Source organism: Perca fluviatilis, chromosome 19 (genome assembly GCF_010015445.1).
Source record: "Perca fluviatilis chromosome 19, GENO_Pfluv_1.0, whole genome shotgun sequence".
Classification (NCBI taxonomy): domain Eukaryota; kingdom Metazoa; phylum Chordata; class Actinopteri; order Perciformes; family Percidae; genus Perca; species Perca fluviatilis.
Window position 1 is genome coordinate 12,286,067 of NC_053130.1, and position 18,129 is coordinate 12,304,195.

Below are 18,129 nucleotides of genomic sequence, written 5' to 3' on the forward strand. Positions count from 1 at the left end.
AGTGCTGTAGTATAACTAGCAGGACACAAGTAATAATTGAGGTAAGTTTGGAGACATTACCTTATTTAATCATTAAATCAATAAATATTTTTGTTGTATCTCTTTTCGGTGTAGTAATTTGTAGACGGCCCTAAGCACTCGTCTAACTGCATGTAGCAGCAGCAGCAACAGAGAGCAGAAGAGAGCAGGCAAGTGTTCATAAACTTCTGGTGTAGTTACAAACTTTCCAATCCATCGTTTTATGAGTACATAACCTATTTGTACTAGTGTAGACGTTTGGTATCATTTCGGGTATTATTAGTGGGGTCATTTATGAGATACAAACGTGGGTCCATTAGCCTCTGCGCTAAGCTATTCAGCTGATAACGCTACTCTAACGCTAACTCTCCCAATGTTAGACCCAGGTGAAAAAAGCTTCTGGGGGGGTGTTTGGCTCGAGGTCATGGTGCAAAGGACCCTAGGGTGAAATTACTCCGAACCATCACTTTAAGTTAGCTCTAAGTACTGGTATGCCTACAGACTAACAGAGCCACAAGCATTTAGACTCACCTGTTTCCCTCATGATACATTACCAAATCATGGAGTAAAGTACTGTTAATACCTGAATAGTCCAACAAGGGCATCAGATACAACAGAGCTGTTTGCAGCCTGTATAAAAATAGAAGCAATTTTACCAAAAAAGTGTTAACAAAAGAAAACTTAGTTACCAAGAATTTGACACACTCACAGAAAACAAAATGTTGTACTAGATGTCGGGGGAAACGGACATTGCCATAAAAAACAGCAAAATAAAGCATTTCTTGTGTGTCAATCTGAGGCAAAAAAAAGCTTAAGAACAGATGTCACTATCCTTATTAATTATTAGACCTGGTACACCTGGTTAGGCAACACTGGCCATGTAAATTTGAATCTAAATTTGAAAGGAACAAAAGGTTACTCCCATTTGTTTCTCTCCGGTTTATTTTACAGGTGGAACTTACCGGAAGTCATCGTTCTATTGCATTGCCACGGAGTGCGAACGGAGTAGGGTATTATTTACATCTTCTGCCTTCGCTTTTACATTCTTTACATTTTATCGAGTAAGTATATTTTGCACCTGAAAACGATATGATCACTAAGAAACATATATTTAGTTAAAAATAATAGTTTAAGTTAAGGTTCGAGGAGACTTTATTGGGCTAACACGAGCTAGCTAACCGCACGTTACTGTTAGCCAGAAAGCCAACGTTAGCATGCTAACTGTTTCTTTGTAAAAAGCGATGGAGCTATTTCTCCGGTACTTACTATTTTACAGTTATATTGAACAAGTAACTGGCTTAAGCACAGACACAGTAGTTCATCTAACAATGACTAAGCCAGATATGTAGCTGTTTTTTTTTAGCTAGCTAGCAATATAATCGCTTAACTGTTATATGGTTAATTCGATCTGTGCGCCTCTGAACTTAAGTTATGTCCGTGCTATATCGTGAGACCGTTGCATTTATATTAACATTATACGTACTGTGAACTTTTGCACATCCCCTCATCAATAATTTCGCACACCCTGCTCTAAACCATCCCACCTTCTTTCCCTTTGTAAAACACCCATAATGTACCTACCTACTTGTTAATTGTCTTTTGTTAAGTGTCCTCTTACGTACTTTTCATTGTTATATATGTATATTTACTTGGGGTGAGCATATCTCCCTTATAAGACGATTCCATACATATCTAGATACATGGGCTACAATACAATTTTTAATTTGGAACGATTCAGTTCGGTTTAATGAAATGATTAGGTGCGATTCGATTCAATCTGATAGATAGTTAATATCCGTTTAATGTACACACATTGATTTCCCGTTGATAACTTAAACCAATTATATAAAAGAAGCATTGCCTACCTTCAAATAAATATATATTTTGTAGAAGGGACCAGGGAATAGTAAAGCTAGGACATGCTAATAGTATACACTGTAACTTCAACTTAATTAGCTAGCCTTTTTAAATCAAAAAACAATCCTCTCTATACAGCTCTCTGTACAACACAAATAGTTGCAGAACCAGATGTACACAATGGTGGAAGACTTAAACAACAGACGCGATACCAGCTCAATTTATTTGAACACTACTGTAAAAGTACTAACTTTGCAGAAAATATGTACTTGTTTGCTTATTGAAGTTACGTTAGGAAGGAAAATAGTTGACGTTAGCCCTGTTATCTGCCTCGGTAGCAGCCTGAAGTAATTATTTCACTAATGTTAGATACGCTACGTCAACTCTCATAGCTGATGGCAAACGTTCATTCAAAGACAGTGTTACGTTACCTTGAATTTGTTTGGGGCGTCTGTGCTTTTTCAGTACCCACATAGCCGGCTTCAGTCTTTTTAGACAGACACAATGCACAAACGCACCAACAACAGGAGGGGGAGGGGCCATGACACTACCATAGACAGTATAAAAGAATGGACCAACAGAGCCCATTGCTCTGGACGGAGACCATTGAAGGATATTTGAAGCACTTTTCTGGTGATGGCTGAGCGTTACTGCGCAGCCTCCAACTGAGGTCGAAGATGTAGATGTGACGTGAGCAACCTGTCTGAAAGTTGTAAGTCTTCTGGTAGCTGTGCCAAGAGAAATCTCAATCATTCCCAATCTTGCAGAGACGGAGAGCGTAGGTATATGTAAGGAGATAACATGGGCACAGGCTAATTATTGCTAACTAAAATGCTAGTTAACATTAGTAATTAAACCTTAACAGCTCATGTAAGTCGAAACTGCCTGCGAGCTTCTCCTGTACTATACGGTAATTCCTCTACTATGTGACACAATCGTTAGCCTATTTTTACAAAAACGTCTGCTACGGAGCCATAACGTGAGGTACAAGGTAATGGAGCCTTTTATACATTGTCGTGTTTCTTTAGAAATAAACAATGGACAAATAGTCTTTAAACACTTCAGATGTAAAGTTATTCGCTGTCAAAGTGACATTAAAATGAATGTCAGTCAGTGGAATGCAAACGGGAGGTGATCGTTTTGTAGCATCAAAATGGCGCCATAGGAGGTTCGAGTTCTGAAGCGAAGCTTACCCACTTGGACACGACGCTGCACATTGGCAGGCAGAGGGATTTCTGACCGGCACTTTCTGTCCGCGACCACTCATAAAAAAACAGCTCACTCCGCAGGAACGGTTTAACAGGAAACTTTAGTGGTTTTGAAACTGACTTGTTCAAACCGTGGTATACCTTAAAACCAGTAACCGGCCCATGCCTAATTTAGACCAATGTCCGTGTATCTATGTAGTCTTATCTGTGATAATGTAACCGGATACCGATTCGCATCGGAGAATCTTTACACCCCTAATATTTGTTCTTGACTGTATCAGTACTTTGCCTTTTGTTTATTCCCTTTTCAATATGTTAACGTATGCACCTAATACACCAAGGTGGATTCCTTGCAAGTGCATATGATTCTGATTACATTCTGACTTTTGTCTAGAGCCTCTCGGACTCTCATCGCCGCGAGAATGACTGACAGATACAACATTCACAGTCAGCTGGAGCATCTTCAGTCAAAGTACATCGGCACAGGACACGCTGACACCAGCAAGTGGGAATGGCTGGTCAACCAGCACCGAGACTCGTACTGCTCCTACATGGGACATTTTGACCTGCTCAACTACTTCTCCGTCGCTGAGAACGAGAGCAAAGCGCGTGTCCGCTTCAACCTGATGGAGAAGATGCTTCAACCATGTGGACCACCAGCAGACAAACCTGATGATGCCTAGATTACACTGGAGTGAGCTGTGTTTTTTACAGGATGTTTGTGTATGATTCTTTTTGTTTGTTGGACATAGAACTTGATTTTCTGCTAAACATATTTAATGTTATGCTCTTGTGAAATTTCTGACCATAAAATGAACCTTGTGTAACCCTGCCAAGTTGGCAACACTGAATAGATTGTCCATTTACACAATAGAAGATACCTGGACACAGATCTTCACGTGTATCTTGCATCTGGATCACGGAAAAACCTTGTTTCTTGTCCCGTACAGCTCTGCAGCTCTCCGGCAAATTATCAGAGAAGATGGAAAAGTGGCATACTATCATCTTGTATTAACTGATGGCTGTATTCTCGATTAGATTTTCTGTTTTGTTTTAATTAAATTTCATACGTTACCAATTAAAATGTGTTTTCTCGTCATGAAGTCAGTGCCCAGGCTACATACAGATAGGTGACCCATTCAAGTTAGAGCAGCACAAAGTGACTTAGTGTAGTGTGTGGCCACCACCAGCAAACAACTGCTCTAATGCTCCTCAGATTCTCAGTCTCTTTAAAGCTATAGAAGGAATGAACTCCATTCTTGTAAAAGATACTCCCTCATTTGCTATTTTCACACAAATCTTTTATAGGTTTTAAGTTGAAATTGTCACTGCAAAGGCCGTAGCACGTAATTCATACTCATTAAATCATTCAGTGACCTCATGTTCTGTACAGAAGCATTTGTATTTTCCCCACTTAAGTTTTTATTTTAATTAATCTGTGTGTAAATTTCATCCATGCCATTAAGAGAACAAATTAGGCAAATTCTGCGGTATCCATACAACATATTGTATTAGATTTATTCTGTCGCTTCAGTTTGAATTTGACAGAAAAGAAAAAAAGGAAAGAGTCCCACAAAAAAGATATTTAAAGTGGCTATATGTAACTTTCAGTTTGTGTTGATTGTAGCGGCCGCTTTGGATAAAAGCGGTATTATTTTTACCACGCCTGCTGTCGAAAAGGTCTTTTCTTTACGGTGCTGTATTACTGAGTTAGCGTTACCTGGAGGTCATATATTCGCGATGAATATTTTGCTCAGTCAGAAAATCATTAATTTACAATAAGGAAATTCCATTCACATTTGGTGTGAAGACAAGTGTTGCGTAGAGTAACTTAGCCCTTTTTTGGACGTATTGTGAGCTAAACCGGGTATCACTGTCACTGTGTCACGACTCACAAGCTAAAGCATCAAGAGATTGTTGTAGCAACCAACGTAATGATATCATTGATTTATAGCGCATTTCCTGAAACCCATGGACGATGTACACAAGTACAGGGGGACAAGGAAAAAGAAAATAGTAGGCCAACACAAACACGGACTAAAAGGAATAAAACGTCTATATGGAATGGGGACGTGATTTAATGTTGGCTACTGGCGTAGCCTACAACCAATCGTTTCAAAGCCTGACCGAGATTGACCCGGTCTCCCCCTCGGTCGTCTTTCACTGTCCCTTTTAGAATTTAGTTGTTCTTCATTTAATTTCCTTTTTTCCTGTGATGGTTCTGCCCCAGTATCAGCCATAATTACAGCAGCTAACTTTTAAAATAAAATAAAAATACAATTAGGCCTATATAAAGACATCTCATGCTACCTTTTACCTGGTTGAATACACAAGCTTTTCCGGTGATCCACCAAAATCTGATACATCTAAGTATATGAAGTTACATTTTTGCATTGACATATTTTACAACAAACTTGAGGTCAGTTTGGAAAATGTAATCTGCAGGCTAGAACATTAATAGCATCCAGCATAAAGCAACTGCATGTACATATATACTTCACAGCGGTATGTTTTCAGCAGTGAGTTTCATTTGTTTGGCCTTACAGATTCATTAAGCTATTGTCTACCTACACAGTCTCTCACATGCACCACATTCAGGCGCACACACACACACACACATTTGTACCCAATCATCCACCTACACATTTAAGTGCACAATGATCAGCTGTGCATGCCTTAAACATCCTGATACGCTGTGTCTCATTATGTCTGATTGTGAAGAAGTAAATTAATACATTGCTAGATGTTATCCATGTACTGTTTGTTTTAACAGAGAACAGTATGTCACTCACACAAATTGCTTGGTCTGGTACTTTTCATTTAGATATCTGAAAAGCAAGTACTCTCAAGCAGTGGTCCCTTTTTAGAAACTGCAATGAAAACGGCTCACGGCAGACATTAAGACAGTTATTCCAGTGTTGCCTTTGATCACCTGACTGTTTAATATGCTACTAGAAAATATATATATTTTTTATGTAAATCGTCTCAGGGTAGTTGAAGTAGAATAGGTGTTTGATTTAAAGCTGCAGTAGGTACAAGGCTCTTGCATAATTGTGCAAATTCACACACAAATACTGACACTTGGTGGGAGAGGATGCTATGCATGACTCATTGTTGGATTGAGAGACAAGTCAGTGGATGCCAAGGAAGTTCTTTTGCTGCGCATCACGTCTCATCGTGTGTGTGTGTGTGTGTGTGTGTGTGTGTGTGTGTGTGTGTGTGTGTTAGAGGGTTACTTAGTGGGGTAAGTCCTCGCCATCTGTCCTCACTGTGAGAGTCGTGAAGTCAGTCAGGCATGAAAGCAGCGTGAGGTCTCTCATAAACTGCTTGACTTGTTCTCTCTGAGCACATAAATAGAAGTCTGCTCCTTAGTTTCCAGTGGCCTGTCCAGTGACATAAGTGGAGATGGACTCCGCCTTTTTTAATGGGAATACGGATTGCAGGTGGGCATACTTTGATTACAGGCTCTCAAATACAGCTATAACACCCACGTCGTAGGTGAAGCACTCTGAGATAGAGAGAGAGTATTCTCCAGTCTATGGTTTTCTCTAAAGAAGACAGCAAGGAACACGTGTTAACAGAACTGAGAGAATCACCAGCAGATAGGAGAAACGATTCAATAGGCTGAATTTTTTTTGAACGTGAAATGCATTTTAAAGTGTTTTCATACAGCAAAGGGAAAAGTGTTAGTGAAACAGCTTGCTCAGTTTTCTTTTTTCCTTCTGCCGACCTTTACTATAAATACAATGTCCTGCCTGCCAAGACACACATACACATCATAAAGACTTTTACAGTGCAGGGACATCAAAAAGTTTTGTATGCTCATAATACACATCCTGAGGTGAATATACTGTATATATATATATATATATGAAAATCTACTAGGCCCCTGAGCGGATGGATGGTTCCTGATATTTCTGGAATAAAATGTCTTTTGTTTTCTCTAAATGTATACTATTCATATTTTCTACTTCCATTTCATACCCATCCGGTTTTGAAGTCCACAAAAACAAAAAATAAATTGCAAAGTAAATCCCAGCAGCTGTGCTATATTATGAGACAAACCTGGAACCAGCAGAAATAGAATTTGGCTTAACACACAAAAACAAAATTGTCGTCCTTGTATATTTTCAGCATAGTGTTTTTAGGGTAATGAACCAAATACAGAATAAGGTTTGATAATGTATCCACTTCTGTGTAGCTGTAGCCCAAAAACCTGTGTTACATTTTGGTATAGATCAGTGGTTCCCAACCTTTTTTCCTTGGCGCCCCCCCTACTTATGTCTAAGAAAAGCTGAGCCCCAGGTTTTTTTACCTCAACCTTAAACCAGGTAAAGACTTGCACACCCCCTGTGATCTTTGCCGCCCCCCTAAGGGGTGCCCGGACCCCAGGTTGGGAACCACTGGTACAGATGATCACACCGGTGTAATATGTTGCCATTTTAGCCACACTGGTGCAGCTCTAAGGATGGTGTGTCCCTTCGATCCATACTGAAATATCACAACTATTGGATGGATTGCCATAAAATCTTGTACAGGCATTACATATGCAATTAATAATCATCTTGGACATGCATAACATCTTCCTTCCCACATTTTACTCTGTTTTCCAACATCCAGAAGTATTCAAGCTGAAACCTACGGAAAAATAAAGTTCAACTTCGTTTGAAGCAGTTTCTTCCCTTTTGATGATGAGGATCCTTCACACTGGTACTGACGTTAGTGGCCCGCTTGGACAGCTCACAGCCCGACACCCACTCAATCCATCTGAATGATCATTATCACCTCACCTCTGTGACCACTCAGACCCTGCAGTGTTTTGATAGTCTAGACCAGAGATCTTCAACGGGGGGGGGGGGTCCAGGATCCTTAGGTGGTCCTCAGAGTTACTGCTGGGGGACCCCAAGTCATTGTTTAATCTTTTCATTTTTTTCCCCCAAAAGTTAATATGTATGAAAATATACATAAACATGAGTCCAACATATTATTAGGAAAGATAAATTGGCCTATTTCTGATTTGTTTTTAAATGTACACAACGATGAGGTTTCACTGTGCTACATGTATGTTTAACATTAAAACATGATGTATAAATATATCTATAATTTTAATAGCTTAGTAATGTATGCACCATAAAAAGGTACGTATGAAGGCTTTAGGCAGCCCTACACGTTATTGTATGAACAGTTTAATACGCAACTCAATTTTATACAATATGTTGTGTGGGGCGGTTTTCCCTGCTCCGTCTCTATTATATATATATATATATATATATATATTAAAAGGCGTCCTTGGCCTTAAAAAACATTGAAGACCCCTGGTCTAGACAATTAATTCTATTCCTAGACATGACCCTTTAAAAGCTACAGTTTCACTGGAAACTGCATTGACATCTCTGTGTGTTTACATTTTTAAATAGTATCTGGAACAATGTATGGCATCTTCTAATAACCACTTGGCCTTTCTGTGTTCATGCTGATGTGAGCATCTTGTTCAGCTCTCCTCTGATTACAGAGGACCTCAGCCAAATGGTTAAAAGGTCCAGGCAGCACATGCACCCTCGTCAAATATGACTGCTCCCACAATCCAATTATCTTTGCCCTTCTCTGCCACCCACCTGTTTTATCTATCTATCTGCCTTAAACCTCTTTCTCCATTGTTCTCCTCCAGTAAACTCTTATCTTCTTACTGTTTACACGCCCTTCTGCAAACCTCATCACTTCTTCCTTTTCTCCCACTTTCTGTTCCTTCTTTCTTTCTCCATCTCTATTGCTCAGACAGGCTTACCAGCGGAGTGGAAACATCCTAGATAAATGACACAAAGTAATGACTCTGCAGCAAGGAAAAACACTGAATTTGTTCTGTGAAGAATGCCGCAGTGCGTTTCTGGCATCATTTTCTCTGAATAAATGCAAACAGAAATGGAGTAATGGCACTCAAAGGAGGAAAGTAAATTATTTTATTATAAAATACTTAATGAGTTTTTGATCATTTGTGCAATGACAAATCCAGTTTAAGTGGAGTCTTTTTGAAATACAGGTTGTCACCCTCAGTTCTTAAAGAACAACATCCTTTTCATGACATTTCTGAGCAGAGAAAATTGAAAGCTGACTTTGTTTTAGTATTATTTCTTTTTCTTCACTGCGTTGTTAATCTTTCATAACCTTTTTGTCATTTTTTGCAAAGAGTGCAAGTAATTTAAGAAGTGGAATGACTGAACTGGAAGACTGGTTGAAATAAACATTTTAATAATTACACTTTTTGTAACATCACAGGGTATTAGACTGATGATTAATATCCACCCTTTTTCACTTGAGTAGCAGACCTACATTACAGCCCAGACCTCCAGGCAGCGTGCCAGGGACAAAACTGCCATCCCATCCTGTCTTAATGTGGAGTGTGTTTTTTTTTTTTTTTTTTTTTTTTTTTTTTTTTTGTCCTCCCCTGTGGGAGGGGGGGTTTTTTTTTTTTTTTTTTTTTTTTTTTTTTTCCCCCCCCCCCCCCGGGGCTAAAGAGTGAAAACCTTTTGGAGAAGATTGGTTGTTTAACACTTTAAAAAAAGAGCTGCGTTTGGATTTAAGGTTTAGATTTTAAATTCAGGTTGGGAAAAATATAACTGAGGTGAATTTTAGAGTAAAGGTGAGGATTTAAGGGCTGAGTGTGGTCAGATGTGAGGTGTGTGTGTGTGTGTGTGTGTGTGTGAGAGAGATAGAGAGAGAGAGCAAGAGGTTTATGAACATTGTGGTCCAGCAGAGCATCTTTCAGATATAAGTGCCAGCTGCCTAGTTATGTTGCTGTCTTCCTTTGCTCTAGAAAACAGATTATCCGCCAGAATAGTCGAAAGGTGGGCGTACATCACAAGCAAATCAAAAATCAACTTGAATCACACGTTTCCTGTCACTGGGGTCAAGCTGTAGCACATTTGTTATGTAAAATCAATTCCAAAGCCTGCAGGTTATCAGAGGTCTTTAAAGTTGAAGCCCCACTGGTGATTCTCAACATTTGACTGTCTCTCATTTCCTACCATCTCTGTCTCCGCAATCTTTTTCCGAATCTCCTCATCCCTCCTTCTATCGCTTTCAATTTCTTGTACGCTTCTTCAGAACAAACTCCACTACGACCACATCCTCTTTAAAAGCTGGCAGGCTCGTACTCAGGGTGAGGCTGATGGATAGGGCTGGTATTCATATCAACCAAAATACACACTCGCTCAAATGTAAAATGTATGCAACACGCATCAAGATGCATCAAAATTCTATTCTTTTTGAGGTTTCCTTTCTTTAAATAATTGTTAATTTCTTATACTGCACTGTAAATTTTATTCTCATATTTTATCTGTTTTTAATTTTTTTATCGTTTTTAGCTGCTCTTTAATATTTTATGTAAAGCACTTTGAATTGCCCTGTTGCTGAAATGTGCTATACAAATAAAGCTGCCTTACCTTGCCTTGCCTACGTGCAAGCAAGCATGAGATCAAAACAGTGCAAACAAACAGCATTCACAGAGCTCGCATTTAACTGGAATATTCATTGGAAATCTATTTGTCAAAATTTAGTGTTAATGGCACGGCAGAGTAAAGCCATTCAACTCTCAATGCTGTTTGTCACATTGTGTTCGCAAATTGGAGGCTGAAGATGCTAATAAAAATGCATGGCTAATAAAAATACACTGTGTCATCTCACTTTTAGCAACATCGTTTGTCCTTTTGTAACCCAAGCAGAAACTCAGCGAGAATCAAAAGGTCCAGCACGGTTCAATGCAGATTTCTCAAGAGCAATTACGCTGTCATCCTCGACAATTATTCAAATTCAGGGCACATGAAGGGGATGAGAAAAGCTGGTAAAGATTTTTTTTTTCAATTTAAAAAGAAAAAATCTAATATCCTAGAAAGGCTTAATTGTCACTAATTGCTACACCTTTAAGTGTCTAGGCTGTACATATCTCTCTTAGCCATCCTTATGGCATCAGTGGAAAAATTCCAAATTGGCACTTTTTTTATTATAAAATAAATCTTCAAGAAATTATGTAATGTATTTAAAAATAAAACCCTACTGAGACAGTCTTTCCATTTCATGTCTCAAGGACTCTGAGATATTCTTCCTAAAACCAGCTCTGAGGAGTGCAGCCAGCAATTAACAATGATAGAAAAAAGAGAAGTGGGATCAAGGAAACCGCTTTTTCTAACATGCTTGTTGGGCATGTTATCTGGCTCTTCTGTTTGCATCCATGTTACTCACACATTTTTTTTAGACTGTGTAGTATGCTCAAGTCTACTTATCTACTTCAGATATACTTCTATGCTGATCTTATAGAAACAAGAAAAAAAAAACTGTCAAAAATAGATATTTCATGGTTCTTTATATACAAAAACAATATACACTGTTTGGACGTAACAGTAGCTGTTTTTGGGATGTATGACATCATCCTGTGACTTCAAAGATCAATTAAAAAACAATGCATTTCAAAGACTGTCAATGCATTTAAAATTGTAGGGTTTATATTGAGACTGACCGACACAAAATCCCCAGCATATCACATACCTTAGTCTGGATTTCACATGATCAAGAAAAAAATAATATGTTAAGATTAAAGGCTTTCAGTCAACAACAGCTGATTATGGCTCTGTGATTTGATTTGATTGGGGGGGTGGGGGGGTGTTTGCGGAAGCCCCAAGCACCATTACAACAGCAGACATCCTCAAATGTAAACATTTTCATGAACTGGTGGAAGCCTCCAGTACTGCAAATGAACAGCAGCGGATGGGAAAAGCATGTGTCTGTGAATGAACCCCCTCAACTGAAATCTAACGGCAGGACATTTTTGATACTTTCCTTTCATATATTCCAAGTTATCAACGGTGCAGAGAAATGTGGGGTGTTTTACAACATTTGGGTCTCAGAAGGTTTATTTAGTTCCATACAAGATGAGATGAAACAGACTGCCGCCATTTTTTACAGGACTCGCTCCTTGTGATTAATACTGACTAGTTAGAACACCAACTGTCAAGGCTCTTCCACGCTCTCAACTGCTTTGTCTAGATGCTAATTCTGGACTAAAATATGGATTTATGCATCAGTGTTGCAAAAAAGAAAAAGTCACCGGTTTTAAAATAGAGCTCTTCCCTGTAGATTCACAAACAAGTAAGCTTTCTAAAGCTTCTTATACTCCTGTAACACAATAATTTAGTTGTACGCAAATAGAAAGACATTTTTAAGTGTTTAATGTAATTTGTCACTAATTATACATTTTCTGATTAAGCATCCATAATAGGTGTATAAACAGCTAATGAATGAATGATAGCATAGTATAACAACTGTTATTACAACTAATCCTTAGTGTAACAAAGCATTTAACAACTATTCATACACATGTAGAAATTATTCACAGACAGGTTTAAAACCATTTATAAGTATGTGTCCAAAACTTGTGTAGACATCATTATATATGATTATGAATGTTAATGTTATAATATTCTGTTACAAAGTATTCATGTTTATTCAGCTGTTGTGGATGCTTAAGGATAAGGAGTTTAAGTTGTTAACAATTACATTATTAAACACTTCAACTTGCAATAACTTGTTGGCAGCGGAAACATAGTATTGACATATTATCAACTTTTAAATTGATATGGCAAACAGTTGCTTATTTACACATTCATCAGATACGGAGCAACAATATTATTCATTTGGGGTCATGTTTCAGCCCAACTGGCAAATGTAAATCTAAAATTCACTCTGTTTAATCTCTCTGTCTCTTTAGCTGCTAATTTCTCCACTTTGTTTACCAGCTAGTTACTAATTGTGTGATGTTTCGTGCTGAGCAGGTAGTGCTCAGTAGGTTTTTAACAGCTGAAAACAGCTGCACGCTGCGGCCGACAATGACACTATGAGAGTGGTGAAAGTGAACCAAAACAGTAAAGTTGTGAACCGGACATCTAAACAATGAGCTGAAACCAAAGACTGTATAAAATATGGAATAGTATCTGACGTCACCCACAGGTTTCTGAAGAGCCCAAATTAAGCTCAAAATTGGCAGCTCCTGGTGGCTCCGGCTGTCGCCATCTTGGCAGCGCCTGACGTCGGCTAATCCAAAAATGGGCAAAGAGGTGGAGCATGGATGGAGCTGAGGGGGGCCGAATGAAGCCTACAGTTTATACTCGCCTCCTATGATGGCAGCTACTTGTCACTCAAAGTGGCACACCCTTAATTATGCATAACTTTGAGCCTTAATATGACTTGAAAATCCACCCCATATACAGTTGTCATGAAGGGGGAATTTAGCTAAAGAGGCTGTAAAAATGCTTAATTCTGCCGTAAAGTTGTATATTTTAATATGGAGGTTTTTTGGGGATTGGTTCCTTTTTGGAGCCAGCCTCAAGTGGTCATTTGGGGAACTGCAGTTTTGGCACTTCCGTGTCGTTCATCACTGGAGGTTGACGCTTGGCTGAAACTCGCTGTAAATCTTGGTAAAGCCGAGGGGAGCTGCAGCTATGGGTGATAAATCTCTGGTTTATCACCATGAGCGACCCTTTTCACATTGTCACTTGATATATTGTCATAAAAATATTGGTTATAGCCACTTTAAATGTCTTTAAATCTGCTTACACCTACATAACCATTTACTCATTAACTATAAACAGCTTACAAATGCTAAATAGGCTGGGTTAAAATAAATGGTATCACTTATGCTTCGGAGATGAACTTTTCTTTTCTACAGAGATTCAAGCAGCATATTCATGTTTACTCAGCCATGACAGAATTGAAGCTGTTCCACCAAGACTTTTAATTTGTGCTAACATTTTTATTACAGTATTTGCCGCAGTATGTTCAGCTTCATAGAAGCTAATTTCACACTATGTGCAACTGATCAGACTCATGTTTACTTACTTATAAAATGCAACTGGATTACATACTGTGCCTAAATCAACGTAGTTTAAATTTCAAGTCACATCCGGTTTGGTTTTTTCTAGTTTGTGCAAGGTGACCTACGGTCATTTGAAGAAATCAATCAAAAGTCCAGAAAGGATTAGGCTATAAATTGCTTTTAAACTGAGTCTCCATCCATGAAATATCTACTGCATTTCACCTGCTACCTTCAGTTAAAGTGAAGGTGGAACAGAAGACGGACTAAGCAGTGAGAGAGTGGCTTGTCCATGGTGGTGTTCAGGAAACAGGTAGGTTTGGAAAAGACGTGACCGTTATTCAACATACTGTGCTCAATATGCTGCCTAGAAACAGCACTGATACATGTGCTGGACTGTTCATTTCATTATTAATGTCTGGGGATCATAAAAAAAAACAAGACCACTAAAATCAGAGCTTAAAACATTGACATCAAAGTTCTATTGTATCATATTGGTAGTAAAATTGATTTCAATATGCACATGCTCGATATACATTATGTACAAAATGATCAATACATATAACAAAGACATTGTCATGAATGAATACTGTTGGTTATTTCCCATCGCTGTACATAATTTCATGTTACAACCAATGTTACAACCTCTGCACATTCAGAAGCAAGAATGACGAGTGTTCGAGGTTGGAGGTCTATTGTGAGAACACACGCCTTTGGACGTCAGCAAGCTCAATCAGTTTATCACTTTATAGTCCAAATGTGCTGGGAGGAAAAAAACATTTTTGTTTAAATCTTATGTGAACACCCACTCCATGTTTTGTTTTTTTCTTCTGTCCCTGTTTTCTATATTAGTCCTAAAATATTTTGGAGAGGAAGTTATCGGTGCAGGTTCTCTCCATCCTTCTGCATTTCACCTCTGACTTTTCTGAGCTTTATTTTTCTGATAGCTCAGCGAAACATTCTGGCATTCACGAAGAAACAAATAATTATGAATTGATCCCCTTTACATTTTGCGTTTACAAAGCATTGCATTAACATACATCTTGAGTATTTGGAGCACATTGAAGCATAAAATCTATAAATGCACCAAAGATGAATGGCCAAACCATCTCAGCCATGTTGCTAACAAACCATTAATCTACACACACACTAACATTTCTGTCTATCTGGACATTCAAACAAAGGCAAATCTTCTTGAGTGTAGATAAGTTGTTGTGCAGCCAACTGCATTACATATTTGTATTTATTCTCCTCCCAAGATAAATCAATTCAGACTTATGAAAGTCTAAACATCTTTCCAGGAGTGCACAAAATACTAGAGCATTGGAGTATAAAATAGACCAAGAAATGCATTGTGCTGCTTCATAACCTCCCTTGTCCCTGCTTAAGTATACATGTATCTATAACGCGTATCATCATTTTAGTTTTGCCTCACATGTGATATTAAAGGAATTTTGTGAAATACTCTCATTCACATTTTTGCTGAGAGTTAGATGAGAAGATTGATACCACTCTAATGTCTGCGCTATTTATGGTGCTACAACCAGCAGGTGATAAACTTAGCTTAGCATAAAGAACAGAAACAGGGGGAAACAGCAAGGTGGCTCTGTTTAAAGGATAACAACATCTACCAGCACCTCTTAATAAACATATTGTCTTTTTAATATGTACAAAAGCCGAAATGTGAAGAGGCAGGCTAGTGATCACCCCCTGATCCCAGTGTTTATGCTAAGCTAAGCTAATAACCTGCTGGTGGAATCGATCTTCTCAGCTAAAACTCAACAAGAAAGTGAATAAGTGCATTTTAGTGCTGCAACTAACGATTATTTTGACTGTAGATTAATCTACTGATTATTTTCTCTATTAATTGATTAATCGTTTCATTTAAAAAATTTCAGAAAATAATGGAAAATTTCCATTATAAATTCCCAGAGTTAACATATTAAAATTTCCTGTTAATATGATCCGGTCCGAATCGTAAAAGTATTCAGTTTAATGTCGTATATGATAAAAACTGCATTACATCCCCACCTGTTCAGCAATGTTTTGGACATTTTTGCTAAAAATATATGAAATTATAAATCGATTATGAAAACAGTTGCAAATTAAGTTTTTGTAAATTGTCTAATTGTTTCAGCTCTAGTGTATTTCACAAAACATTTATCAATTCCTTTAATTTCTCAGGAACAAAAGTGTATCAAACTGTGCTGATATGGTATGGATACAAAGTGCATGTTAGGGCAAGGTGTAAAAGGACCACTTGTGAGCAAGTCTCTCGAGGGTCACAGGCTGACACATTAAATTGCAAAAGCATGTTCAAGAAAATAGAAAATGAAGTACTTCCTTGAGAGGCCTTTAGATTGCTTCAGTGGTGACACTCTCAGTGCCTGTTCTCTATTCATAAATCCACCATAGGAAGTTTGCCAAACAAAATCAAAACTTCCAAATAAGAAGACCAGCAAACAATCAAATCCCTGCTTTATCTTTGGCACCAAGTCTCTCTGAGAAAGAGCTCCAGCCAAAAGCCTAAAATGAAAACTGAAGTAACAGCATAATCCAGCACTCTGTGAACAGAGGTTTGCACGTAATAACTCAACACAAGATATGTAATAGTACATGATCTTTGTGTGCGGATTACAAATGGCTGTGATGGCAGAGGGATTTTCATTGCACTTCACTATTAAAGCCTCAGGTGTCCACCGATCCCTCAGCTTCAGCAGTTATAAATATAACACTTGCAGATTATTCTTCATCTACATACACATCTTCATCCTCACAGTCTATAACTCTTATGATATAATGCCCTCTAGTGGCAATATACTTTAAATATGTCTAAAAATGAACTGCAGTATCTGCCACTCCTCCCCTCTGATCTATGACATAGGCACTGACATCAGCACGCAACCATCCAATCACTCCCATTTCCTGTTCTAGGAGGATGCCCACATATGGCCATTTGGCAGTTTATGACAAGGCATACCTTGGCAAGTATGCTAACACTTTAATACAATTGAGCCACATTCACTACTAAGAGGGTGATTTTGCACATGTTTCCTCCCTGGAACCTCATGACAAGGCCTGAAGTAAAAAAAAAAAAACATAAAAAAACCAGCAGGTTCTGGCCATCTAAAATAAATAATCTAATCAGAGTGCTATACACACCACTGTTTTGACTATAGACATGTGCAAATGTTTCACGGATGGCCAAGGCCTTAAGACACACCTGTAGCTGTCACTTCAGACAGAAATACACATTATCAGGCGCAAGAGGATCCCAAAGCAAAGTGAACTAATCTGTGTACTGAGGATCTGGAGGACCGGGAGACTGCTGGGAGCTGTGGACCGGAGAGCTTGTGGTGCTGACGTCCAGCTGACAGGGAGAACGCTTAGGGCCGATGGAATCTAAAAATACAAACACACAGGCTTAGATTAGGAAAATACAATACACACACAATGTTATAGAATTAATCAGTATAAACGACATTGTTTAGCTCTTCTTGTTGCTGTTGCTCACTGCAGAACAAAGATATACTGTACGTGCATAGTATAGTTTAGGGTTACGTGGGTTGCAATCAAATTAGTTTTAACACATGATGTGTTGGTTCTTATTCGTTTCCAATTTTTTTTTTCAAGCAAGAAATATTCATGGCAAAATTAGAATATGCACACTGTTTCATAATCCAGTAATACATTCAATTATCTACTGTTGTGTTTTGATCCGATATGGATCTTCACCAGGGACAAAAACACTCCTCAAACACCCGCCCTTCGAAAATGAATTTATAGTCACTTTGAGCTGCAGCTAATTGCTTTAGGGAATGAAAATCGATTGGTGTAATGATGTTTATATGATGGATCTAAACGCTGCAGCAATAGATAAAGGTGCTACTGGTTTCATTAGTTTTTATGGAATACAAAAGATAAGATACAACTTTATTCATCCAAAGGGAAATTAATGTGCAGCAGTTTTAATACAAGGTGGAAGAGGGCAACTAAGTAAAAAGTCTAAAAAGGACAATAATAATAAGGTGCAAAATATATACAATATATATAATGCCAAAATCTGGAGGCTATGTGCGACGAAAGTCATATGCTCGAAGTCATATGCTCCAACGGGAGTTGCCCGGCCGCTGCAATCATGTGGTCAGTGTGCTGATGATATATATACGTGTGTGCCCCTAATGCAGC

General features: G+C 38.3%; 2 protein-coding genes across 6 annotated transcripts in view; one reads left to right on the plus strand and one right to left on the minus strand.

Moving 5' to 3' along the window:
• The first annotated feature begins 946 nt into the window (after positions 1 to 946).
• Positions 947 to 4,464, plus strand: sf3b5 (splicing factor 3b, subunit 5). 2 transcript variants are annotated; one of them, XM_039784785.1, is made up of 3 exons: positions 947 to 1,079; positions 3,478 to 3,777; positions 4,034 to 4,464. In XM_039784785.1, exon 2 carries the CDS (start codon positions 3,506 to 3,508, stop codon positions 3,764 to 3,766), a length of 261 nt encoding a protein of 86 aa, XP_039640719.1. In that variant the 5' UTR covers positions 947 to 1,079; positions 3,478 to 3,505; the 3' UTR covers positions 3,767 to 3,777; positions 4,034 to 4,464. The 2 variants fall into 2 exon arrangements, with proteins under 2 accessions (XP_039640719.1, XP_039640718.1); XM_039784784.1 differs by having other exon boundaries at positions 948 to 1,079; positions 3,478 to 4,167.
• Positions 4,465 to 11,422: 6,958 nt separating this feature from the next.
• The window catches only part of phactr2 (phosphatase and actin regulator 2), a 51,111-nt gene continuing 44,404 nt past the window's right edge, over positions 11,423 to 18,129 (minus strand). For all 4 annotated transcript variants that reach the window (XM_039784894.1, XM_039784897.1, XM_039784896.1 and 1 more), the window contains one exon: positions 11,423 to 17,343. In XM_039784894.1, coding sequence (XP_039640828.1) covers positions 17,328 to 17,343 — 16 coding nt within the window. In that variant the 3' untranslated portion in view covers positions 11,423 to 17,327. The remainder of the gene's footprint in view (positions 17,344 to 18,129) is intronic.

Excerpts from the sequence above, each read along its gene's own strand:
- sf3b5 (XM_039784785.1), top strand. The coding sequence starts at position 3,506 with ATGACTGACAGATACAACATTCACAGTCAGCTGGAGCATCTTCAGTCA.